The sequence below is a fragment of the Malurus melanocephalus genome, unplaced genomic scaffold (genome assembly GCF_030028575.1).
Source record: "Malurus melanocephalus ecotype Western Australia unplaced genomic scaffold, MMel_1.1 scaffold_205, whole genome shotgun sequence".
In the NCBI taxonomy this organism is placed as follows: domain Eukaryota; kingdom Metazoa; phylum Chordata; class Aves; order Passeriformes; family Maluridae; genus Malurus; species Malurus melanocephalus.
The window spans coordinates 1,300,410-1,325,275 of record NW_026623437.1 but is presented as its reverse complement, the minus strand read 5'-3'; the positions used below and the strand labels follow the sequence as shown (position 1 = coordinate 1,325,275).

At 42.9% G+C, this 24,866-nt stretch overlaps 2 protein-coding genes across 15 annotated transcripts in view; one reads left to right on the top strand and one right to left on the bottom strand.

Moving 5' to 3' along the window:
- Positions 1-8,587, top strand: part of HNRNPH1 (heterogeneous nuclear ribonucleoprotein H1) — a 15,438-nt gene extending 6,851 nt beyond the window's left edge. For 3 of the 12 annotated variants that reach the window (XM_057373706.1, XM_057373705.1, XM_057373709.1), the window contains 13 exons: positions 551-688; positions 1,529-1,684; positions 1,877-2,020; positions 3,547-3,685; positions 4,684-4,862; positions 5,094-5,165; positions 5,245-5,378; positions 5,545-5,680; positions 5,850-5,933; positions 6,068-6,118; positions 6,968-7,030; positions 7,137-7,229; positions 7,802-8,587. In XM_057373706.1, coding sequence (XP_057229689.1) covers positions 551-688; positions 1,529-1,684; positions 1,877-2,020; positions 3,547-3,685; positions 4,684-4,862; positions 5,094-5,165; positions 5,245-5,378; positions 5,545-5,680; positions 5,850-5,933; positions 6,068-6,118; positions 6,968-7,030; positions 7,137-7,229; positions 7,802-7,926 — 1,514 coding nt within the window. In that variant the 3' untranslated portion in view covers positions 7,927-8,587. Of the gene's footprint in view, positions 1-256; positions 352-550; positions 689-1,528; positions 1,685-1,876; positions 2,021-3,546; positions 3,686-4,683; positions 4,863-5,093; positions 5,166-5,244; positions 5,379-5,544; positions 5,681-5,849; positions 5,934-6,067; positions 6,119-6,446; positions 6,531-6,967; positions 7,031-7,136; positions 7,230-7,686 lie in introns of those variants that run through there. The other 9 variants (XM_057373713.1, XM_057373710.1, XM_057373716.1 and 6 more) reach the window with 8 other exon arrangements.
- Positions 8,588-9,786: 1,199 nt separating this feature from the next.
- On the bottom strand, positions 9,787-24,530 carry RUFY1 (RUN and FYVE domain containing 1). 3 transcript variants are annotated; one of them, XM_057373694.1, is made up of 18 exons: positions 24,227-24,530; positions 19,683-19,856; positions 19,246-19,363; positions 18,490-18,591; positions 18,040-18,163; positions 17,573-17,631; positions 16,795-16,860; positions 16,138-16,207; positions 15,589-15,690; positions 15,040-15,156; positions 14,549-14,716; positions 13,711-13,808; positions 13,162-13,281; positions 12,244-12,373; positions 11,792-11,886; positions 11,292-11,340; positions 11,045-11,122; positions 9,787-10,521 (listed from the first exon to the last, which is right to left on the bottom strand). In XM_057373694.1, the coding sequence occupies exons 1-18, from the start codon at positions 24,492-24,494 to the stop codon at positions 10,381-10,383; spliced, it is 2,079 nt and encodes a 692-aa protein (XP_057229677.1). In that variant the 5' UTR covers positions 24,495-24,530; the 3' UTR covers positions 9,787-10,380. The 3 variants fall into 3 exon arrangements, with proteins under 3 accessions (XP_057229677.1, XP_057229678.1, XP_057229679.1); XM_057373695.1 differs by lacking the exon at positions 24,227-24,530 and adding an exon at positions 20,581-20,785; XM_057373696.1 differs by lacking the exon at positions 24,227-24,530 and adding an exon at positions 24,169-24,213 and having other exon boundaries at positions 9,788-10,521.
- Positions 24,531-24,866: the final 336 nt, after the last annotated feature.

Below are 24,866 nucleotides of genomic sequence, written 5' to 3'. Positions count from 1 at the left end.
GGGCCGGGCCCCACCGGTGCACGCGCCCCGCGCCCGCCGCGGCCACGCCGCAACCGATTCCGTGCTGGGCGCGTGGTGCTCGGTGCCCACACTCCACACGCCGCTGTCAGCGAACCGGCCGCGGGCGCTGCGCTATCGCCGGGGGCCGCGGGCCCGCCAGGGCGGCGTCGGGGACCGCGCTCTTTGTGCGGTGAAAGGCCCGGCCCAGCGGAAGCGGGAGCACCCGCCGCCATTTCCTAGCGCGCTCTCGCCACAGGCTCGCCCGCTCGCTGCCGCCTGACCGGGACTAGGCGCTCTCCGGACAGCGGATCAGGCTCGGAGCCCTAGAACCAGCGCGGAGCCCCACCATGTGTGCGTGCGGGGAAGGGGCAGGGCGCGGGCCGGGGCCGGGGCGGGAGCGGCACCGTGTGTGTGAGGCGGCAGCGTCCGAGACAGAGGAGGCTCGGGGAGGGCCGGGACACAGGCCAGGGGGGCCGCCGGGCGCTCTGAGGGGGTGCGGGTGGCGGCCGTGCTGAGCAGTATCTCAAAGGGTCCGTTCTGGTCTTTGCAGCAACCACAGAAGCAGAGACGGAGCAGAGCCTCACCCCCAATGTGATGCTCAACACGGAGAGTAGTGAGGGATACGTGGTGAAAGTCCGGGGGCTGCCTTGGTCCTGCTCCACCGAGGAAGTGCAGAGGTTCTTCTCKGGTAAGTAGGACTGGGAGAATAAGAGGTGTGGGAGAGGGGCTGGGCTCTGCTCTCTGTTCTGGGTCCCTCCCAGGGCAGTGGGAATGCTGTAGTGAGGAGTTCAGGAAGCATTCAGTAGCCAGTGAAGTATGTAGTGCAACAAGTGCTTCAGCCAAAATCTGGTATGCAAAACCATGCTTGTGCTAGCAGGAACTCAACACRAAGTGGCTTAGTCTGAGAGTTGCTGGGGTAGCCACAACTGCCTTTTCTGCCTGAGCAACCAGGAGAGAGAAGCTTCCATTTTAAAGAGAGTTCAACCTGAAGCAAGAGTTTTGAAGCTAAATCTGCTTAGTTCTTTGTACTGTCCTAACAGACTCTCTTAAGTGTTAAATGTGTGTGTCTTTACCCAAATAATGAGCATTCTGCTGTAATTAGTAGTGGTGATAAATACATGCTTTCTTGCGGTGACTGGAGCTTCTAAAGCWTCAGGAATTTGACTTACTGGACTTGGTTCTGATTTAGTTCATGTCAYTTTCACTGATTGTTACTACTCTTTTTTAATGTCATCCTAATAAAAAAGACCAAAAGCAGACAGTGCATTCAACTTGCAGCAGAAAAAGCTTTGGAAATAGCTTATTTGCAGTTATCCTTAATGTTGCTCTGTAGACTTGATTAGAAGSGTGATTTTAGTTAGTTTGGTAGTTAATTGGTAGTTTTAAAGTTATAACAAGAACGTTGCCAGTTCTGTCTTGATACAATTCATGCTCGTTGCATTTTTCTTTTTAGGCTCTCTGAAACTTATAAAATYACATTGTTCCCATAATAATTAACTTATTTCTGTCCTTCCTATTTCATTTTCAGATTGCAAAATTCTGAATGGGGCTTTGGGTATCCGTTTCATCTACACCAGGGAGGGCAGACCAAGTGGAGAAGCATTTGCTGAACTTGAATCAGAGGAGGATGTGAAGTTGGCCCTGAAAAAAGACAGAGAAACAATGGGACACAGATATGTTGAAGGTTTGACTCAGTTGGTCTAGTAACTGACTACATTGTGTTTGTGCTTGATGGGTTTTTGCTTTTTTTGTCTCTTTAAAATGCATGTGAAAGGACAAATGGACTTGCATATCATAAGCTGAGTAATTTCAAGGCAAATGACATTTAAAACTCCTRCTTATTCCAGAATGCATTAATTCTAAGTGCCTTTCACAGTTTTCAAGTCAAACAACGTTGAAATGGATTGGGTTCTGAAGCATACTGGTCCCAACAGCCCTGATACAGCTAATGATGGTTTTGTACGTCTTAGAGGACTCCCATTTGGCTGTAGTAAAGAAGAAATTGTACAGTTTTTTTCAGGTATGTGGGATAAAATYAGTAGTTATAGCACTATTGGTTTATGCTAAAAAACCCCAACACACCAAACAAGCATCAGTTACCCAGTAATACTTCCAACAGTATTATCATGAGTATTAAAACTAAATAAACTAATTCTTCACTAGTTTTATGGGCTTGAGGAATCCTTTGGATCACTTTCTAAAATACTTGATAGCTAATTAATATAGGAAATGCCAAAAAGCTGTTCAAATTTGTACTTGGTGGGTTGTGCTGTTAAATAAGGATTGTAGAAAAATATCTTGCTTTKCAAATAAAGCTGAACAGTTCATGYGGGAGRATATTTCCATCCYCATGGAATGGGGTTGGCTGTTTGGCCCTGGTCAGTGAAGGATGTAGAACACCCTCACTACTGTGCTCTGTGCAAGCAGCAGGCTCTCAGTAAGGCATTGTGCCCATGATCTCTTCCCAACACAGAGTTAGTATTGAACGAAATTCCAAAGAAAAATGACCTGCTGAATTCAAGGCAATCTGTCCAAAGACAGAATTTCAGATTTGGCCCTTACTATTCCTATGGGGAAAAAAGACCCACCAAACCCTTGGTACAGGCTAGGTCAAAGTTTTTATGGATGAGRAGATAATGTCTTGTTTTGACTAATTTTTATTTTTTTGCAGCTGTTTTTATGTTTTAAAAAGCTGGAGTTAGATTGTTAAAATGTCTAAGAATGAAGTCTGTTGATGGTTTAGGATTTCACTTGTTAYTATTTTCAGAGTATTAGATTTCTAAATGTTTTGCTGTAACAAGATATGRTTGAGCTTACTGTTTTGCTTTAAAATACAGTAGAAACATTTCTTATTTTACAATCTCAGAACTTGTTTTTTGTTTTCTAAATTGGTGATGTGAACACTTTCTAAGCATGTGCATTTTAAGCTGTTTTTTTTTCTTACATATTGAAGTAATTCAAGCTTTATAAGTTGTTAATGTGCTTAATATGCAAAMTGTGTCTCTTCTGTTCAGGAACTAATACTTGAAAAGTACTTCATGATTTTTTTCTTAGTTAAGCTCTCCTAAAGATTTTTTTTTTTAAATCAATGCTGAAACTTGATGTTTGCATAAGATTAATTATTTTACCTGAGTGACTTTTAGTAAAATTACTTGTTCTATATAAACCTGTTTAATGTGCTGTGTTTGAATTTAAGTTCTCTTAAAAAGTTCATCTTAAATACTTTCACAGAATTGACGAGGTTTGTAATAATATGTGAAGTTCTTAACACACCCTGCATTAGATGCCTTCTCTGAGGGGTTGTCCCTGACCCTCAGAGCATTTCTGAGCTCTGCAGGCTGGGTTAAGAACCTGAAATGAATGGTATGTGATCATGGAGCTCTTTGTTGATATGCCTTTTTTTATTCTGGTGTTCTTGAATCAACATACCATTCACTTAAACGTGTTTAAATTCTGGTGTTTTTAAAGCTATAAGAAAAAACTCATGACTGGGCTTGTGATGTTAATATTGCCCCCCTACTGGGGTTATTTGTCCTTGGGTTGAAGGGTTGGAAATCGTGCCAAATGGGATAACATTGCCGGTGGACTTCCAGGGGAGGAGTACGGGGGAGGCCTTCGTGCAGTTTGCTTCACAGGAAATAGCTGAAAAGGCTCTAAAGAAACACAAGGAAAGAATAGGGCACAGGTGGGGATGGATGGTTGGTTGGCTCTGTCACTTTTCTTATGGTAAACAATTAAATCCATATTCTCTCTTCTGAWAGTGTTAACATCCAAATTGCRATAAGTTTTTGGTCTCTAACTCAGTGATGAGTAAAGGAATTGATTGCTACAGTGAATGTGGCACAGACTGTTTGGATCTACCCAAAAATACAAGCTAAAATTGGACTAAACTAAAATGTGCTTTGGAAAATGAATARTAACAGGCATGCAAAACTATAGCTTGGAAATGACAAAGTTGAGAGACTATGGCTTTAACTTCTCAAATAGCACCAATTCTGCCTTTAGCTCTAAAGACATGCACAGTATTCTTACTACCATAAGAAAATGTGATACTTTCTAAACTTGTTTTATAAGTTGAAATGTAACAAATTTACTTACTTGTATTAATCTTCAATGTAATAAGCATAGCTTTCAAGAAATTGTCACAAAGGGTTTTTATTCAATTTTACTTGTGACTATTTTTCATTGAAGCATGCACCTTTTGCCTACGCTGAATCACTGAAGCATAGGCTGGGTTCAGTAGAACATGCAGAGCTTTTTGTGGCATCCTGATGGGTTAAATTCTCGGTGGAGATCGGGTTTTTAACCCTCTGTTTCCGTTGCCTTGAGCAACAGTGCTGAGTTGAGTGGACATCAGTCCCTCCTACATTTTTTGACTAACACCTTAAATTGGGGGGAGGTGGGTGGGGAATCTGTATTGCTCCCCCACCCTTAAGGCTGGGATACTGCACAGTATGAGGAGCACATAAACCCTTCAGTAATWTTAATTTCTTGAAAATACACTGATTTAAATGTAATGTAGTACTTATAATAAAATGTCATTGCCTACATAATGTAAGGAAACCTGGCTTAAAATTACTGCCAGTGTSAAGGCTATGACTAAATGGCTTGTTGTAATGTGAAGTTGTGAGGTGTTTGTGGAAGGAATCAAAGACTGACTTCTCCCTGTGCAAACACTTGTAGGTACATTGAGATCTTCAAGAGTAGTCGAGCAGAGGTGCGCACTCACTACGACCCTCCCCGCAAGCTGTTGGCAATGCAGAGACCTGGTCCGTACGACAGGCCCGGCCTGACGCGCGGATACAACAGTCTGGGTAGAGGAAGTAGCTTGGAGAGAATGAGGCGTGGAGCCTACGGAGGAGGTAAGTGCACAGAGGCCGAGGGAGCTGCTCACTTGAGAAGCAGCAACTCTTGGACCTGGGAGTGTCTGCCAGCTGTGTGTGTCCTTGGCCTTAATTMTTGTAGAAGAAATGAAATGTTGTAGTAGTCGTTGTTTGCAGTGTGTACTGTGTATTTGGATCTTTCTGTAGTCGAAATGAAAGTTTATTTGAAACTTTGTGTAGTTGAAATGAACATGTCCAATCTGTTTCTAGGTTATGGAGGTTATGATGACTACAATGGGTATAATGATGGCTATGGGTTTGGTTCTGATAGATTTGGAAGAGGTAAGAGATCTCTAATAGGAACAGTAACTGAACTTACGACATGTCCCAAAAGAAACTCAAATACATCTGAAAGACCTAGAATGGACTCTTTTCTCCGCAGGGATGTCGGACCACAGGTACGGCGACGGATCGTCCACCTTCCAGAGCACAACCGGCCACTGYGTCCACATGCGAGGTCTGCCCTACAGAGCCACAGAGAATGACATCTACAACGTGAGTGCCACATGCTGCTCCCCACTGCATGGCTTTGGGTCCCAGGGTCTTTGTGGGACGTGCCAGCTGCTCTGCAGTTGGAGTGTTCCTCTAGAGAGAATGGTTTGTTGTAAACCCGTACTGTTGCATTGGTGCGTTTTAATCTCTGTGACTGTTCCATGTGTAGTTCTTCTCACCTCTGAACCCTGTAAGAGTACACATTGAGATTGGACCAGATGGCAGAGTAACTGGAGAGGCAGATGTTGAATTTGCTACTCACGAGGACGCAGTGGCCGCCATGTCCAAAGACAAAGCAAACATGCGTAAGTCCGACTGCTCGGAATAGGTAGCTTTAGGGAGCTTATGGCACTGCAGTGTAGTGCATCTGCTGCAACTGGAATGCCAGAGATGTTACTGCAGCTTCACTTTCAAGTGAAGTGAGACAAGCAACACGGTGTGAAATGTTCTCATGGGAAAACTTTTTTCTTCCAGAACACAGATAYGTAGAACTCTTCCTGAATTCTACAGCAGGAGGGACTGGTGGTGCCTATGGCAGTCAGATGATGGCAGGAATGGGTATGTGTAACAGTCTCACTGTACTTCCAAACAAGTGCTTGCTGTTGAAGGAAGCTGGCTCATTTTATACAGCTCCTGCTCATTGTGTGCCTAGCATCAAAATTGAAATTCAACATTCTGTCTTAATCACACAGTCAAGGAGTCGGAAGGGGTAGTCCAAGATTGGAACACTAGCACATTGCCAGGTACATAAACCTTTTCAGAATACATTTGAGCTTTAAYAGGTTGAATAAACTCGCGGTGCTGAGTGTGGTGTGCCTGGTGGGATGAGTGGTTTCTTGGGAGTGTGGTAGTGTAAAATCTGGGAGATACCTGTCCTTTTTATTCTCCTTCCCCTTCCCTTTTGGGGCTACCAGAACATAGTTTGGTGGTGGAGGATGTATCTGTGGCACTGACCTGCCTTTCAAGCTGGTCTTTCGTAGTGAGGGAGAAGTATTTGGAATTGGGAGAAATTGTCTGAATTGCTCTAGCAAACTGTGAAATAGTTTAAAAATCTAAAATGTGTATTTGCAGCACAAGTCTTAAATGCCTGTTGCTGTAGTGCCTATAAGACAGATACCCTCCTGACACCCAGCTGGGCTGGTTTCAGAGATGAAGGTGGGGGTTGGTTTCTGGGGGGCTCTTTCTTGAGGGTGCTGGGGTGGGGAGATGTGGATACACTGCTGCTTTTATAATACTTTATTACAAAACGTTTGAAGTTTTAATTATACTGAAGCTACAGAAGTGTAGACAAATTCTGAGGTAAAGAGCAGTTGTTAATTTAAACAGAGGTGTTTGTCTGCTGAGCCATAGCACTGCTATGATGTGATGCACAGTTGGGAACAGGAATAAATCTGTCAAGGCCARTGTACAAATGAGTGACTCCAGTTAATGAGCTGCTGTGCTTCTGGAAGGGCAGCACTCCTGTGTGAGRTCACTTAAAGCCAAGTTTAARTCATTTGGGGGTRTGTTACAGTGCAGATCAGTCCTGTTTAGTATAGTCCATAGAAACTGTAAAAGTAACTTCTAAAGTTTTTGTTGCTGCTTAATTGCAGGGATGTCTTTAGAAACCCCATCACATTCCTTGAGCATGTTAAACTTCCCTTGGTGTGAGCAAGGTAGTGCCAGAGTGCAGGGGCTGTTGGTTGGGTGAGGGGTGGGTTTGTTGATAATGAGCAGGTTTTGACTGGCAAGTTCTTAACGTTTTTACCCTTAACTTAAAAGGGAGCCAATCCAGTTAYGGTGCTCCAGGCAGCCAGCAGCTGAGTGGGGGTTATGGAGGAGGATACGGAGGTCAAAGCAGCATGAGTGGCTATGGTAAGAGCATTTCTTTGCTGGTTTCCTTTGGGCCAGGTGCAGCTGGCTTAACATGCCCTTCACTGGTGTTGAGGGGTTGTGTTACAGCCTGGCCAGCACAGGCCCTGAAACTTGAAAATGTGGCTRTTGTGAATTTTACAAATAACATGGGGGAGGGAATCGATTCAAAGCAGAAATGGGGTGCTGAGGGGGGCAATGTGGAAAACTRTTCTGAAATGGGCAGGAAATGCCAGTCTCCAGACTTGCATTGCTCTGATCACTTCTTTTCTTAATCTGGAGACAAGCTTTGTTTAAACAATACAATTGGGGGAGGGGGTCATGGGAGGCTGGGTCCTCCCTATTCCCCCAGAGCAGTGGTAAAGCTCTGGATTGGGAACGGGGTGATGCAGAGCTCGTGCTGTCATTGAACATCCGATAACTGACTTTGGGTACGGAGCTGTAAACTGACACTTTGCAGCGTTGGGCACGGTAGACGGTATTTACGAGGTGGCCCAGCAAGGACAGGCGTTGGGGCAAGGATGCTTCGAGTCGGCCTGAGGCAGCTGTGAACCTGCTGTCGGTTTCCCCCTCAGACCCCGGGAGCCAGGGCGCCATGAACAGCAGCTACTACAGCAGTGGGAACCGCGCATCCATGGGAGTGAACGGCATGGGCGGCATGTCCAACATGTCCAACATGAGTGGTGGCTGGGGAATGTAACCAATCGCTGACTTTTGGTCACATCTTTTTTAAAAAACAAAAAAAACAAAAAACTAAGTTTAACAGTTTTGCAATACAAGCTTGTGATTTATGCTTTACTGTAAGTGAATTCAGGATTGTTTTAAAACCTTGCAGGTTCAGTATTTTTGAACATACAGAAATGAACATTCATCTAGGATGTAATAACCAAGTAAAGACTATAACTGTTAAACGATTTGGAGCGTTTCTCAAGTTAGTTTTGTTGTAGGAGTGTATTTAAGCAGTAAGCGTATTTAGGTTAAAGCTGTTTGAATTATGTTAAATGTTGCTCTTATACCATATTACATCCAACACTGTTTTGAATACATGTTGAAAGAGACATGCTTTTTTTGTAAAGAACCAATATAGGAGCTGTGTCTGAAAATCAAAGTGAACATTTGGCATGTTAGTTCTAGTTTATTTCTTTTAATACCCTGTAAGGCATGTTAAAGCTTTTTTTTTTTAAGTTAATGGGGGAAACATGTTGAGACGCAATACGGCTACTTTAGGATTTTGGTCTTGGTGTTCGTATAAAATTCTGAGGCCTTGATTTAATCTTTCATTGTATTGTGATTTCCTTTTTAGGTGTATTGCGCTAAGTGAAACTTGTTAAATAAATCTTCCTTTTAAAAACTGGAACTCACTCCTTCTTGACCTCCTTGAAGCTTCTTGTAACTATACCTGCACCCGTGTCCTCTGTGACTTTGTGCTCTTGCCGTGTAGCTGCCATGCAGTGACTCCTCACTGAGCGCTGCCCTATAGAGTGTTACAGTGACAATTTGGGGGGGGGAGCAAAGGAAACCATCCCTGCTGCTCAGGGTGCCCAGTGTGTGTTGTTCAAAGTGCTGCATGGCTGGGCCYTGAGCAGGGGCTCTGGGCCCTATGACTGCTGGTGGGGGTAGAGGTGATTCTGTACTTTCCTGTGGGCATCAGTGGACACGGCAGCTTACTGCAACCATGTTTCAATAAAAAGGACTTGTCAATCATCCTGCTTAAAGATGTGGTTTTGTAAGCAATTTACAGCTTTTGAACACTGCAACTTCCTCTGTCATAGGGAATCTGCTTCCATGTATTGGCTTTCATGGCTCTTCCATGTACTTTTATTTGCCCTTGATAATGAGGCATTACTCCTGAAGGGTTAGCAACTTGTGGTCCCTTTCTATAATGATGAGAACCACCTCCTGTCATAGCAGCGGAGCTGCAAGGGTGGAATTGTGAGCACTGGCTCCTGCAGCCGTGGCTGTCTGCCATGCAGCCAGTGTGTTTCCTGAGGGGAATGCTGACTGAGCCCAATCCATGGACTCTGGCCCTGCTGTGCATCTGTCAGAGCTGGGGCCATTAGAGCAGCCTTGGGGCAGTGGGGATCACCACTGCTGTTGTGCATGGAGCCTTTGGAAGAAGCTCCCCTTCCTTGTCAAAGAGCTGCTCTGTGCTACTCATGGGCTGGGTGGGTGCTGCTGGGGACAGTGCTGCCTTCACCCTGCTGCTGGGGTGAGGTGACAGCCCTGTGTGCTGACACACAAAACTGCTCTGGGAACCCCGGTGCAGTCGAGTTCAAGCCTGGCAGGTGCCCATAAGCACCCCTGGGGCTGGGGCAGCATCTGCTCTGCCCTGTCCTAGGCTGGACACAGTGAGCTGGAATCACTGCCCTTATTTTCCTGGAAAAGGATGAAAGTAGTTCCAGCTGCTAAGCAGTGGCTTGATCTGGCACCTTCCAGGAGAAATCAGTTTTGTCAGGTATCCTGGACACATTCTGGTATCTTTRGCTTAAACCCTGGATGTGCATGGCTGGGCATTCTCTTCTGGGATCTCTGAATGACAGATGCTAAAAATTAGAACTTCACTTGCTTTCAGTTTTTGCAAAAGGCTTTATTGTGTAACTACTGCACTGTGGTCACAGCGACTTCCAGAACAAGGATAATGTGCAGGTTTTGACTCCGCAGTGARCTGAAGGCACGTTCATTGACACTCCTTATAAAGCTCTTTCTATACAGACCATTCATAAATTGACCTTTTCCTCTCTGACCTAGAGCAAATACAAAACTGTACACGAGCCAGGAAACATGGGAGCACCTATGGTGAAGGTAAAGAAGTTCATATACAGAGAGACAATGACATCTACAGGGATCAAATAAATGTAAAAATGCCATATACAAATTTTAATACAAATATCTATAAAAATCAGAAAAATGAATCTTAATTTCAAATAGAACTTTTGGGGAAATTACAGTTAATATAAGCTTCTTAATTATTCCAGCTGGAGAAACATTAACTTGCACAATCCCTACAAATTATTTTACACTGCTCTGACTTATAGTGTAAATTATCAGAGACCAGTCAGTCTAGTCTGCTGCACAGAGGACACCTGTGATTCAGAATTAAAAAAATAATGGCTACTTTCCAAGGTTAAAGTGGCTCTGTCACCGGGGGAGAGCCTTAGGAGGAGTTAGAGCACTGCTGGAGCAATAACGTGTGACAACTATCACAGACACGGACGGGTTTTGGGTATGATGGCAGCGCGAGTTCGTTACTGGAACAACTGTTGCAGAAGATGTCCCCGCAGTTTCTGCAGTGGTGCTACAAAAACAGAGTCAGAATGAGCACAGCTGCCTAAGAACAGCACCAGGAACAGAGAAGGGAGACCKTGGCAACTCTTCCGAGTCCACTGACTCCCTCCACTCCCCAAGCCCAGCCCTCCCAGCGTTTCCTCCTGCGCAGGGCGGAGCACAGGGCGCGATGCCAGYGCAGCCGCCGTCCCTCCGCGGCCGGGAGCTGCCCCCGCCCAGGCTCGGAGCGSACCCGGCCCCGCCCAGGGCAGCCCGCCCGGCCCGGCTCCACGCCGCTGCTGAGCAGGCAGTGAGCATGGCCTGCTCAGCCAGGAAGAGAGCCTAAACACAGCCACAGCAGCTCCCCACCAACGAAAGCACATAATGGGGGGAGTATGGTTTTTTGGGTGGTAAATGCCTAATTATTCCCTATGTATTTATCATGCCAGCAAGATTCGGAATTGAACAGGTTCAATCTTCCCTAGCRAAGTATGCAACAGCACCACTTCTGTTTTCCATGGATTATTTAAAAATAATCCATTGAACAACATTACCTTCCTTCTTGAGATGGAGAATTCCTTTGTACATTGCTTGCAGTGTGTTGCTTCATCATCCTTCAGCCATGTGTGACCCTGGAAAATTGGAGTGAAAACCACACTAGAGATACAAATAAAGGCATTTTACCGACGTTGTTGGTATTTTTCAAAAGCCATCTTTTAAAGCAGAATAACCAGGGTGAAATTTGAAGGTGTTAAATGAAATTTGTAGATTTTGTAAAAACATCTCTCAGATGTAGAGTACCTTTAGTGCTTTATTTACTTCTTTAATATCTTCCATCTTCATCTTCGATCTGGAAAAAAAAAAAATTATGCCCTGCATGACTTTTTATTTAGTTGTGTTTGGTTTTCCCTGCTATTCCATTGTCCAGGCACTGAACCCCAGCCCCAGTTCTTCAGTCAGCTCCCTGTTACCCTTCTGAACTATTCACTATCACTGGAAAACTCTGTCACCTCGGGGTTTGCCCCTTTCTCAGGATAAACAGAAGAATGTAGGAAAAGCACAGTTCTACTATAAAAACTAAACATATCCTTTTAATGTTTCCTCTCAGCCAGCTCACTCTTACAAGATTCTCCCTCATGTTCATTTCATGGCTCTTTAGTTTCCCATACATAGTAATTGCCTGCTAAAATTCTCATATCAATTGATTTTTATAAGTGAATGAGGTTTAAAATTCTTGGTATTAGTCTAGTCTGATACTTTAGCTTATGTCACTTACAGGAGTTCTGTTTTCTGGAACTTACTGGCTGAGATGAAGTCCCATTTCCTGAAGAGCTTGTTCCTGCTCCTCACTGACTTTCTTCAGCTCCTGCTTCTCATCTTGCAGTTTTCTCAGTTCCTGTAAAATCAAGCATAAAATCAAGTCTTTTGTGCACTGTTTGACCTATAACCTTGATTGGTCTACCCAAACTACCCAAGCAAATCCCCCTATTTCTAAGGCTTGATTTTTACAATTAAATGTGGGAGCTACCCATGGATTCTGCACAATGAAACCAYATAACCATATTAACCAAAAAGAGTAAGATTTTCAGGCTTTGAACATCCTTGAACATAGCTAGAATGGCAGTCCTGTGCCCACACAGGAGCACACAGACAGATACAGGTGCACAATGGTGTCCTCAGAAACTCGGAAGCAAATCCTCTTCAAGTTAACAAGAATGTTCATACTTTTCTGAATGCTTGAAACTGTGCATACCTTTTTCAGTCCTTCCATCTGTTGCAATTCTGTTTTAAGCAGAGTGGTTGCATCCTTCTCTTGGTGAAGTTCTTTTTGCAAAGTTTGTCTCTGTTCCTTTTCGGATTTTAACTCCTTTTCCAGAGTTGCACTATTTAAAAATAATTCATTCTAAAAAAAACCCTATAGCAGAAAAATATCCTATAGCACTTAAGGATAGCAACAGTGTGAGAAGTAGAAATSTTGTCCAAAAGTGTGCAAAACTAGAGTGGTGTTCTGGGAAAGGAAAGAACAAGCAGCAGACGTCAAAAATGTTAACACTGTCAACATTTAACATATGTTAACRTTTTCAGGTCACAGAAAACACCCAGCAATGAAGGGCTAGAAGAAAAGCAACCAACAAAAGACTCCCAAAGATACCAATCCCCAGGAGTAAAAATGTCACTACCTATGTGTAAACTGTTGTGTTCGAAAGGGACACTGTACCCTGAAGTCTGAACAGTGAAAGAAACCTTTTCTATTGGTATTARAAATCTTTAGAGGATTAGCATTCCCTAAGAACACACCCACAARTCCCTTCAAAAATCCCAGTCCCTTTGGATGACAGTCAGTTTTATGCTCAGCCTACAAGCATGATCATACCTATCTCCTGATTTATTAAAAAAAGCAATTGAAAGCTCCATGGCTAGTTGGAATGGGCAGATTTTTGCTACTAGTCTGTGCTCTAAATTGGACATTCTCTAAAAACATGTCAAAATTGTCATGCTAACTGTGCATTGTACAGAAGTGCTGTGCTTCCCTACAGCCTGCATACTTCTGTCAATATTGAARCCAACAGAATTCAAACCCACCCCTCCTCAGACCTGAGCATAAAAGGAGTAGAAAACACTTCTTAAAGAAATGGCAAAGGAAAAGGAAACACCTGCTCAGATTAAATACCATTTGCTGTCCAGCTGGGCCATCTGCTGCCGACATGAATCGAGCCTCCCAGCCAGCTCCTGCTTCATCTTATTGCACCGTTCCTCTGCCTCTTGCCTGGCCTTCTCTGCCTGCTGCAGCCTAAACAGGAAGGAACAAGGATATTTGTTTCCAATTCACTCCTTCCCTGCACCCTCTCATCCTCTTCTTTTAGGTTTATCACACAGATCTTTATAAGAAGTTTGAACTGAAAATGCTAGTGGAGAAAAAAAAAAGAACTTTTGAAAGAAACCCAAACCCAAAGTCACACCTGTTCTTAATGTGAAGTTAACAAGTTTTTCAACAGCCTGCTTATGCAAAGAGCTATGGTTTTTCAGTGGGTCAGTTATGGGCATGTTTGCCAGGGAAAAGACAAGAGCAAGCACAGAGGGATGAAAAGGAGAAAATAAAAAGCTTATGCTGGCACACAGGCCCAAATGTCCATAGGGGCATATGGAAGGTTGTCCTGTAAAGGTTTATATTGGAAACCTACTGACTTCAGCATTGACTTTCTGATCTTGCAATTATTACCTCTCTTCCATTTGTTTCATAGAGGACATCATCTCATTTGTTTTTCCTTCAAAAGAAGATATTGCTTCTGTTTTCTGTTGTAATGAACACTCTGCATTCTGTAGGAAATAGAGAACAGTGTTTAAAGTCTGCCACCAGATAAGGAATGTTCAGCTTGCTAAAGGCCATGCCTGGGTCTGACTGGAATGTGCAAACAAAATGCTGATAATGCCAGAGCAGACATTGCTCCAATTGTTCTGTTACAACCTCAGAAAAAAAAACCAAACCACCTTAACTAAGTTTTGACCTATGAGATCAGTTACAAGCTAAAAATGTTCTCTTCAGAAAAAGCTTGAAGAAATAAAACCAGATTAAATTGACAGGATAAGAACACCTATGATGATTTGAATGTAACATCTGCATTCAGTGGGCATGAAACCCAAAATAAATACTCCTTTCAAAAGCAAAGGCACACCTCAGCACTCACATTTCACTGGCTATTGTATTGCAAGTGTCAGGGAGGGAGGTAAAGACCTGGGTAAAACCTGAACAGGCATCAGGAAACAGGCCATAAAAACTGAGYGAAATTCCCTCTGGATTTCTGGCATAAGGTGTGGGGGAGGAAGGCTTGCTGAACTCTTACTTCATGCATGGAGAGGCTAATTAAACTTTTATTTCATTAATGGAAACAAGCTCTGTATATTTTATGTGAGCAGTACTATTCCCTTACTGCTACTACTCCACTACTCTACTTCCTTGTAGAAATGCCTATCATACAGTTTTGTCCAATTGAAAAAAGATGTAAAACCACCCAAACAAGTGAAAACCCACAAAACCACCCCCAGCCCCCTGTACATACCTGAGATTTGTGRAACATCTGCAAGTTGATGGCCTTCACTTCTTCTAACTGTTGGCGAAGTGCAACTAAAGTGTCTTGTTTTTCATGAGTATCTTTTTCCAGAAGTTTCATGGCAATTTCCATTTCTGTTTTGATTCCAATTTGTAGCTCCAGCTCTTTCTCTAGTTCCTTACAAAGAGATTTCCTAGTTACTGCTATGTAGACATATGTCAGGGATAAATCTAGATAACCCCACACACAAACTGTGTCTCTGCTGTAATAATGCCAGTGATTTCTTAAAAAGAGRTCTTTTATTTCCAACATTCCAGAAGCCCCATTTCCCAGTACTTTACAGACACGGTTAATGGCCAATGCCCAGCATCTTGCTTGCAATTGCTCAGTGAATTCTGAACAGCTGCAGAAGGTGCATAGCTGTCATCTTGTATTTGTAATGTTACAGTAGGCTGAATCCTGTGTCTTTCACTTCACTTTCTGTAGTTAAGTTTCCTTACCAGCCTGACTTTTTTTTCTTCTTTCAACTGTTTCCAAACATCAGTGTACATTTCATCAAGACCCTGGCGTGACTGCTTGTAAGTATCCAATTCTACTTTTGTATCCTCTTTTGTTACCTACAAGAAACATCAGCTACATAAGATCACAAAGTATTTAAGGCATCTCTTTTATTCTTATATGTTACACAGTATTTCCACGTGCTGTTTCAAGTAAAATATTAATGTTTTGCACCTATTGATCTTTCAGGCATTAAAAAGCTGAAATTTCAAGATACAGTAATGATAAAAATACTTTAGTAGTTTATACTTTTCACTTCAATACTTTTAATACTTTATTTCTTCCTTCTGCAAGTGTATTTTTGAGTGTGTAGTAAAGAACAGTAAAATCTAATGCCTGAGCATGCAACATCCAAACCCAGTGACCTGCACAGCAATGTGCTCCACTGTGCTGAGCATTCCAGTTCAGTGGATTTGGCAGAACTCATTACAGCAGTTCAAAGGAGATAAATTATTTTAAGAATCCTCATAATCTCTTAATAGRTGTCCCACCTCTACACTTTTTTCACTCCGTTCACGAATTAACTCATTCTGTTGTTTCAGCTGCTGCTGCTCTTCCTGAAGGGATCCAATTCGGTCGGTAGCTGCTGCAAGCTGTACAAAGAAAACAGATCTATATTTAATCACTGTGCAATCATGCAGCATCTGGAGGAATTCTGAAGTCAGTAGCTCAGTCTMTGCAGCAGCCGTGCTGCTCACTTCCCCTTCTTCTCTCCCCAGGAGCTGCCTGACCTTTCTGCAGCCATACCCACTGTCAGCCAAAATTCATGAGCCCACCAACATTTGTTCACAATCTTCACATCCTCATCAAGTATTTTTAAATACTGACTGCGCAAAGGAATGCATCATAGTGCAAAAATCTAAAATCCACCCTGGATCATTGGTGGTATGAATGAGGAGTTACACCAACCCATAACACCTACCCAGTCCCCACATCTCACCAGTATCTACTCAAATATTTAGTTGTAAGGTACAGTCTTAGGGAATTCTGTCTCTGATGGAAAAGAGTCGTGAGTAATATTTAACAGACCAGATACAAACCTCTTCCTGGAGTTTTGAATTGGTCTTTTCTAAACAGTCTATTTTGTTCTGGAGATCTGCAACTGTGCAACTGCAGCAAGGAAGAGAGATGCATAAAAACAAATGAAGTGCCAATATTCAACATTTACTCCTATCCTCAACAGTATTTTTATCATTCTGCATTTTTTAAAATGAAATAACATTGATGAGCTGGAAAAAAAAACAACTTGAGGAACAACAGCTTTCCTCTTAAGCACTCAGAAAAGTGGCAGCTGGCAGCYTGCTCTGGCTTAGCTTTCGCAGTCTGAATCTCTCCTGCTCAAGAGGGTAAGGGAGGCCTGCTCCTTCCACTGAGCAATCAATGGGGGAAGAGACTCCTCATCTAGGAATGAATTTCCAGATGCACTTGTAATAGTTTCTCTTAGAAAAGATAGCTCCAAAATGTTCTGTTAATCAGTCTCAAAATAGTAAACTATTACACACACTTGCTTTCTGCATTGCATGTGCCCACAGAAGAGTAAGACTACAAAATGAAACCAAGAGTTTAGGGAAATAATCAGAAAAGGCATTTCAATATCAGACAAAAATCTAAAAGACTGACAGCAGAGACATTCAAAGCCATGCTGGGAAAGCTAAACAGGACAAGAGTTTGCATATGAGAAGAGAYGAAAATCCCACCTTAGATGTCGGTTCAGTTCTTCCACATAATGCTTCTGGTCAAGGACAGCTGTAATCCCTCCATCTCTAGTTGTAAAAGTAAGAATTTATTGATTCAGAAGAAACTCTTTAATTCTAAAGTGCTATTTTGTACTAGGGCTTTCAGCAYAGATCTGCAAATAGAGCTAAAATCTTTACCCTTTCCTTATAAAAATCCTTGTCTGAGCTGGATCAGAAKCACCAGGGAGGTGAAGCAGCCGTTTGGCTACTTCTCAGCAGCTCTGCAGTGAAGTGCTCTGAAGTGACAGAAGCACATAAAATATTAAGATCCCTTCATTGRCTACAGGTCTTCTAGATCCAGTGCTGCTAACTGCAGTCTCAAATCTAGTATTTCACCTAAAATTACATTATTTTTTYTCCATAACTGATCTCTCCCTCAAAGACAGCTACTTAATTGAGGAGGTTTCTGAAACAGTGCATAGAAACAAAGCAGTGAGTTATCAGTGGGTGACCTGGCAAATCATCTCTTCTAAAACCGACTAAAACCACCATCTATTATTTTGTGTACTTCTAATTTGGCCCCAGCKCAAGACTCAAGCTCTCCAATTTGTTGTTAAAACTACCAYAAATTCAGTCTCTGAAAGAAATTACTTTTGCTTAGCTAACAAAATCTGGTCTAGATTCTCCTTTTGGGATGATTCATAGTTTGAGATCTCCAGCCCTTCCATCCTCCAACAGACTGGCAGGTTTGTTCTACAAAAACTGTAATGATTTAAAATTAGTAATTCACCATACATACTGTTTGCCATCACTGTCCTGTGTTTCCTTAAGGTACAAGGAAAAATCAATCACTCCAACCTGAAAAATATRTTTAAGATATTAACACACCTTCACAGTGCAATTATCCATAGAAGCAGGAATTACTGTACATTTGGAAAATGATAAAAATCTGAAGTTTTGATTTCAGAGCGACAAATAATACCTATATTCTTCCTAGCTGATGCAAACATGCAAGCTAGTATTTATCATAAAAGCATCAAAGTAACCATATTTAGTGTGATCAGTTTTCTGGGAGTTATTAGTTTTTGACAKTATTTCCATAAACTGCTACTTACATACTTTCTTTTCATTCACTGAGGGAAACACAAGCTACAACACAGGCCATGCTGGAGAGAAATCTGGACCCATCTAATAAAGTATTTATAGATGCACTTAATTCTACCAGAATCTTATACCAACTGATCCTATTTAAGCTTTAATCTTCACCTGGGAATCCAAGTCTTCTCCTTTCAAGCAAAGGTTTGCATCAATAACATTCAGTCCAACCAGCAGACCCACAATAACTGCTCCTTCCTCCTCCATCATCAATGCATCAGGTTCATAAAATTCACTGGAAAAAACAGTGTAAGGCATCATTGCACATCAAATAATTRTAATGGTACTTCCCTCACTGAAATAATATAAACAATAATGCAGCCTTTACAAAGCTCAGCTGAGTTCTAATTTATTGCATAAGGCARAAGATTTAGAACTCAGAAAATACTCGGGGAGTTCCTCTGTAGCTTCACTGCAAAAACAATTAACCACTTGCTCCTCTGCAGGATGCAAGAACAAGCTTGAACTGGTCAATTAATGACTCTCCTGGAGCCACATGAATACAATTGTGGGGGAATACAATTGTCAGGTAATTGTATTGTCAGGGAATACAATTCTTACCTTAACAGATGCTTATGGTCCAGGAGTACTTTGAGATAATCTGCCAGTTTCTTCTGCATGAGTGCTAGATAAAGCCAAGCCCTCCCTCTGCCCACAGCAGTCCTAAAATGRAAAGTTGCATGTTTTGGTAAAAACGAGGTGTTTTAGTAGGTAGACTTGTGCAATCCAAAATTCTCGCTTTACGAAGTGAGGGGAAGGTCATTATTTACTAAAAACCAACAACAATAACAACAATAAAAAAATCTCTGGGAAAATGAACTGTTGTCTCCAGAACACAGGAACATTTAAGTATATTCCATTCTTCAGTGAAATTATATCATAAAGTCTAATTTGAAAAACCATACATATTGTCAGCTACCACTATAATTCAACCATTGATACATTCCAACATTAAAACCACGTCTATTTCAATCATCCGGAATTACTCAAACCAAATACTATCAGCACAGGCACAAAATACATAAAATCATGAAAGTGGGGGAAAGAAGAGGAAAAAAATACCTGAGAATACTTYAGTTATTTTAAGCAAGGTTATAAAAGTTTCCAAATGCTGTTTTTAATCTGACACATTGTTTGAGTCATAAACTCTGAATATTTTGAGATATCTTCCTAATCTCTTGGAGAAGTCAATGTCTCCTACATGCCCTATTTTTTTTTTTGGGAGCAAGAGCTCATTAAGGAAGCCAAGAGACTACAAGAAGGATTTATTTTCCCAGCAGTATGAGTGAAATGCATCATCCCCAACAATTAACTTACTTCAACTCTGGCAGATTTTTAACACTAGTTGCTATATCTGATGCTTCGGGACAAAGTTTTTCCACTAGCTCCAAAGGACCAAAAAACGATTTGTTCTGTCCAATAAAAGTCTTCTTCACTAAAGGGAGCACACAGAGAAATTTGTGAGGTAAAATGAAGAGCTTCCAACTCCACAATTTTAGACAAATTTTACTCTTACTTTGTCTTAACATTTTATAACRTATCTATGGAAAGGGGACATTAAAAATACCTTGACAGCTTAGAAGGCACAGAACACAGTGTGTGCAAGGGTAACCACATAGTTATATCTGTAATACTGATTAACACTGTATGTTTATAGAATTAATAATGTTACTCAGAAGTCAAGCTGGAGCCACAGCAGGACATGACAGGGACTCCTTGACCTGCCTCTCCTCAGCCTGGCAGCCAGTGCCCACCTTTGAGCCCGTGCTTGAGGCAGTGCTCCAGCACCACGAAGAACTGCTGCAGTGGTGGGAAGTCGGAATCCAGGGTTCGGCCCAGGCTCAGGGCTGAYTGGATGAGGATTTTGATGCTGAGCTTCATCATGTTCATGAGGTTCGCACGCTCCTCCATGGTGTGACACCGCGTACCTGGGGGCACACGGGTGGGGAAAGGAAAGCTGCTTTACAATCACAGAATCAATTAGGTTGGAAAAGACCTCTGAGATCATTGAGTCCAACATATGACCAAACTAGGCCAGGGCACTGAGTACCAGATCCAGTTTTTCTTTAAACAGCTCCAGGGGCTGTGACTCTACCACCTCCCTGGGCTGCCCRTKTCAACGGTATAATCACCCTTTCTGTGAAKAAATAATTCCTAATGTCCAACCTAAACCTCCCCTGGTGCAGTTTAAGATTATATCCTCTCATTTTATCCCTGGTTGCCAGGGAGAAGTGACCAACCYCCACCTGGCTACACCCTCCTGTCAGGGACTTGCAGAGMGTAATAAAGTCACCCCTGAGCCTCCTTTTCTCTTGAATGAACATCTCYAGCTCCCTCAGCCACTCCTAATAGGACTTGCGCTCCCGAACCTTCCTCAGCTCCTTCTCTGGGCCTGCTCCAGCTCCTCAATGTCCTTCCCGAACAGAGGCGCCCCGAACTGATGACAGCACTCGATGTGTGTCCTCCCCAGCGCCCAGCATCGGGGGCAAATCCGCACCGAGYAACGCTGCGCAGCTTTTAGAGACCCCTCGCCGCGGTGTCCCCGCTGGGCCTCCATCCTGCGGCGGGGGCGACCAGGGTAAACCCCCCCTCGCTGCCGCGCCCAGCCCCCGGGGGGACCCGGCCGCAKCCCCCGTTCCGCGGGGTCCGTACCTGAGCGGCGGGGCCGGGCCGGGCCGGGGGCTCCGGGGGCTGCGCGGGCTGAGGGACCCCGGCCCGCCGCGTTACCACGGCGACAGCGCGCGCGGCGGGGGCGGGGGCGGGCCCGCCGCCATCTTAGAGCCGGCTGAGGGGCGCGGGGCGGGCTCGGCCCGGCCGGGGCGTGTTGCAAAACGTGCAACATGCACAGATTTATTTAAGAAAGGATGTTCTGCGATCTTCGTACGATTTTATGCCTAAGCAACAAGAAGGGTGATTTAACTCGTGAAAGGTCAGCTAACGAGCAAGCAGTAAGTAACGCCCAGGTGTTAAAAAGGAGAATAAGGAGAATTACTGGCTGGCAGAACTGCCTTGTTAAGGTTTAGAGCTGGACGTGATTCAGTGACCTCAGACCAAGGGGTAACCTCCCCTTGGATGCAGCACTGATAACAAAAGGATGCAGCACTGATAGCAGACTCAAAGGATGCAGAATTTATGCAGYGCAAGGACGGCCTAAAGCCGAGTCAGGGGAGGTTTAGGCTTGGCTATCAGGAAAAGGTTCTTCACCCAGAGGGTGGCTGGACACTGRAACAGGYTCCTCATGGATGTGGTCACAGCACCAAGCCTGACAGAGCTCAAGGAGCATCTGGACAGCATTTTCAGGCACATGGTGTGACTCTTGGGGATGGTCCYGTGCAGRGTAAGGAATTGGACTCRATGATCCTGATGGGTCCCTTCCAACCCAACATATTCTGTGACTTTATGACATTTGGCAGAACTTCCAAGATAAGGCGGAAACTCGTAAAGCCAACTCAGCAACTGTGCCCAATCAGCTCCGACTGGGTAGAAGGTAATTCTGGYAGGGGCAGATTRTSAYCACTGACCCAAGAAACACCCKGACCCAAAAGAACAGGCAGACTGAACATGCAGACTAATGAGCATGAGAAGTGAAGGCACCATTGACCCATAGAAGATAGAATACTAATTAATAAAAGAACTWYGGAATTTGTAGCCAATGAACATTAATACCTTTGCTTGCTAAAATAGTGGAAAGTAGYCGTGCTGGCTTTGTGGATTTGCYACCCAGGCCCCTTTCTGTGCAAAACGTAAATAAATTAAATCCCTCCAGTCTGTGCATGGATTGACCTCTTGCARACCAAGTGAAAGAACCTGCTTTGGGTCAACAAGGGGAATGGGATCGGGACTAGGACCAGACCCCTTGCTCCTTCAGGCACCTACAGGCTCTGACAGGAGCTGCCAACCAAGCCCAGTGGCCACCAAAATAATATTTTAGGCCACTGCTGCTGCAGCAGAACAATCCTGCTGTCACCTGTGGGTCATACACAGCCATGCACTGCAGAAACAGCAGTGGTAGAAGCCCGGTCCAGTGTCAGTCATACTCAAGATGGTTACACTGTTTTTAAGATCGTGCAAAAGTCTCTCTGGCATTAATTTTGCCTTCCTTTTTGTGCACACAATGTTAATTTAGGGTTAAAAATGAGAAAAACGCCACCTTGTGTAAGTAGAGGGAAAAGAGAGTTATTCTAATCTGAGTTTAACCACAATACACACAAAGTTCTGTCATCTTTGTAGGCTACTGTATAGTATATATAGTATATATAGTATACAATATATATATATATAGTATATATAGTATATATAATATATATAGTATAATATATAATATATATAGTATACTGTATAGTATATATAGTATATATAGTATATATAGTATACAATCAATACAAAGTACACTATATATCTAGAGATTATATATAAAGAGTATACTGTATATTGTCTATAGCCAATTGATGCCTCAAAACTGCGTATAATGGGTTGACATAAGACTGAGGACTAAATAAATTACCATAACATTTAGAATATTACCATAATAGTTAGAATTTTGATCTCAAYATTGTCAGGTTACACATTAGGAACAAAAAAAAAAAAGCTGCACAAACAGAAAAATCAGTGAGGTTTTTTGATGTTTCAATGCKAACCATTTTGATGTTCTTTGAATTTGAATTTTTACTTATCAACGATACTTCGCCTCTAAGCCTTGCTCAAGATACACGTATTACCCATGCCTTGAAGACTTGAAAAAATAAAATACTATGAATGGAATGTTCTTTACGAGCACAATCCTTAAACACAATTAAATAAGAAGTATCTTAATATGGGTTTGCATTAAGTGAAATGATTACTTGAATATTTTTTTAGACTTGTGAAAATTTACACAGTCAAGTACTTCTTTTGCAAAGGTGCAAAAGAAGTGCAGGTTGGTACATGCAAAATAAACAGGTATTAGACACACTACCAAAGCCAAGCATCAAAGATTAGGAATCAGGTTACTCAAGTGCAAAAGATCACAGATGYGATGCTGCAACCTTTAAGAATGCAGTCACACAGTTTTGTATCTTATTCAACTCAAGAGATTTGTTTCAACATCTTTTAGAAGTCACATGCCTTGTTTATTGTAATTATTCAGCACACTTGGAAGTCAGAAAACACTGAAGCACAAAGGAAAGCTCACAGTTCTCCATCTCTTCATCTTTGGGGATGAAGACTTACAGTCTTTCTTGATTTATTTTCTTTAGATTTGAAGCTTCTGGCCTCTCTGCAAGGCAGGACACGATTTCCTCAGTGGCATACATTAGTTTTAGGATGGGATTTATGTATTTAGAACACGTGATCAACAGATCTGAAGTAGCAGGTAGAAGTTATAAAMTCTCTGGAGAAAGATGACAGCAAGGAACAAGCTCCAAGTTCTCCATAAGTGATATTGAAGGCCTTGGCTTATTTCTTAAAAATACCTGCTTTAAATTATCTGAATCCCTTGAATGATTTGGGGAGGTGGTGGTGTATTYCCTTACTTTACAAGGAAGAAGCTGAAAGATTATGGTAAAAGTTCCATTAAGTGTGGGAGCTTCATTTCAGGTAAGAGAACATTTTATACCCTGCCCCTTTCCAAATGCTGTACGTTGTTCTGAATTACATCTRTTCACAGCATTATTCCAAATGCAAACCAAGAAAATGGGATATTCTACATTTTTTCAGGTTAGATCCCAGGTGCTCAAGATGGGCACTCAGGAAACAAACCTTCAGGAAGTTAGGTGTGAGGCTTTGAGATACAGGAAAGAAAAGGGCCTAATTTTTTCAGGCCAATTAATTTCAACTCTGACTCTGCAACACTGAGAAATTTGCATAAAAAATGAAGTAGTCCCTGAGCAGTAACATTTCTCCATGCTGTCCCAACTCARCCCCATGGAATTCCCCTTTGAATATTCAGTACCACTGAAAACGAAAAGGTCAGCATCAGACAAAGCAAAGCTGAGCTCCATTGCTCCAGAACAATTTTGAGAGATCTCCCAGTATAGCCAGATTGTTGCTGAAGGGAGTTTTAAGGAGCGGAAGAAAAGGCACCAAATAAAACTAAACTCAATTTCCCCAAATATACTAAATAATATTCTGATTATAATGCATTTYTTAAGTTCTACAACTGTGTCGCTTGTTTAATTTTACTTCAATACAAAACTGCAGYATCTTAAAAAAGAAATCCGAAGTAACACTCATGCACCACTGACACGACCCAGCAGCACTTACGGGAGCGAACTCATTTGCGCACCACAAAAGCGAGTTTACTAAAGAAGCGGAGCCGTACTTGTCTTTGCCGGGCTGTCACTGCTGCCGGGCTTGGACACCAATCCCACCAGGGATGCGGACTTCAGGGCGCTGCCATAGCTCAGCGCCAAGTTTTCCGAGGCTTTCTTGGCCAGCGACAAGATGGGAGCAGACCACCTCGCTTCCTCCGGTTTCGCCTTCTCCTCGTTCCTAAGCTCAGCCGCGTCAGGGAGCTGTTTTTTGTCAATAATCTCAAAGTCTTCCTCCTTTCCCGCGGCGGGCGCGGCGCGGTGCTCGCCCGCAGCCATCTTGGACGGGTCACATGAGCGCGGCCCGGGGTGGGGACTGGGAGGRCACCGGGAATTGGGGCCGGAACCGGGAGCTGGGGAGGAACCGGGAACCGGGAACCGGGACAGGTCCTGCAGCACCGGGTAAACACCTGCACTCATAAACAGGGCTGCCAGACAGGCCCGGCCAGGGCTGAGCGCTTCGCTTGGTGTTCAAAGGGCGTGAAAGGTGAAGAAAGAATTTACCTTTAAACAAGTTAGGAAAGCAACGAAAACTACAGGGTGGTTTTTTTTTTTTGTTTTTTTTTTTTTTTTTCCCTGCTGCCCCCCAAACATCACTTTCAGTTAAAAAATTAATGTGTTTTGACATCGTAGATTTACACAGTTAAGTTG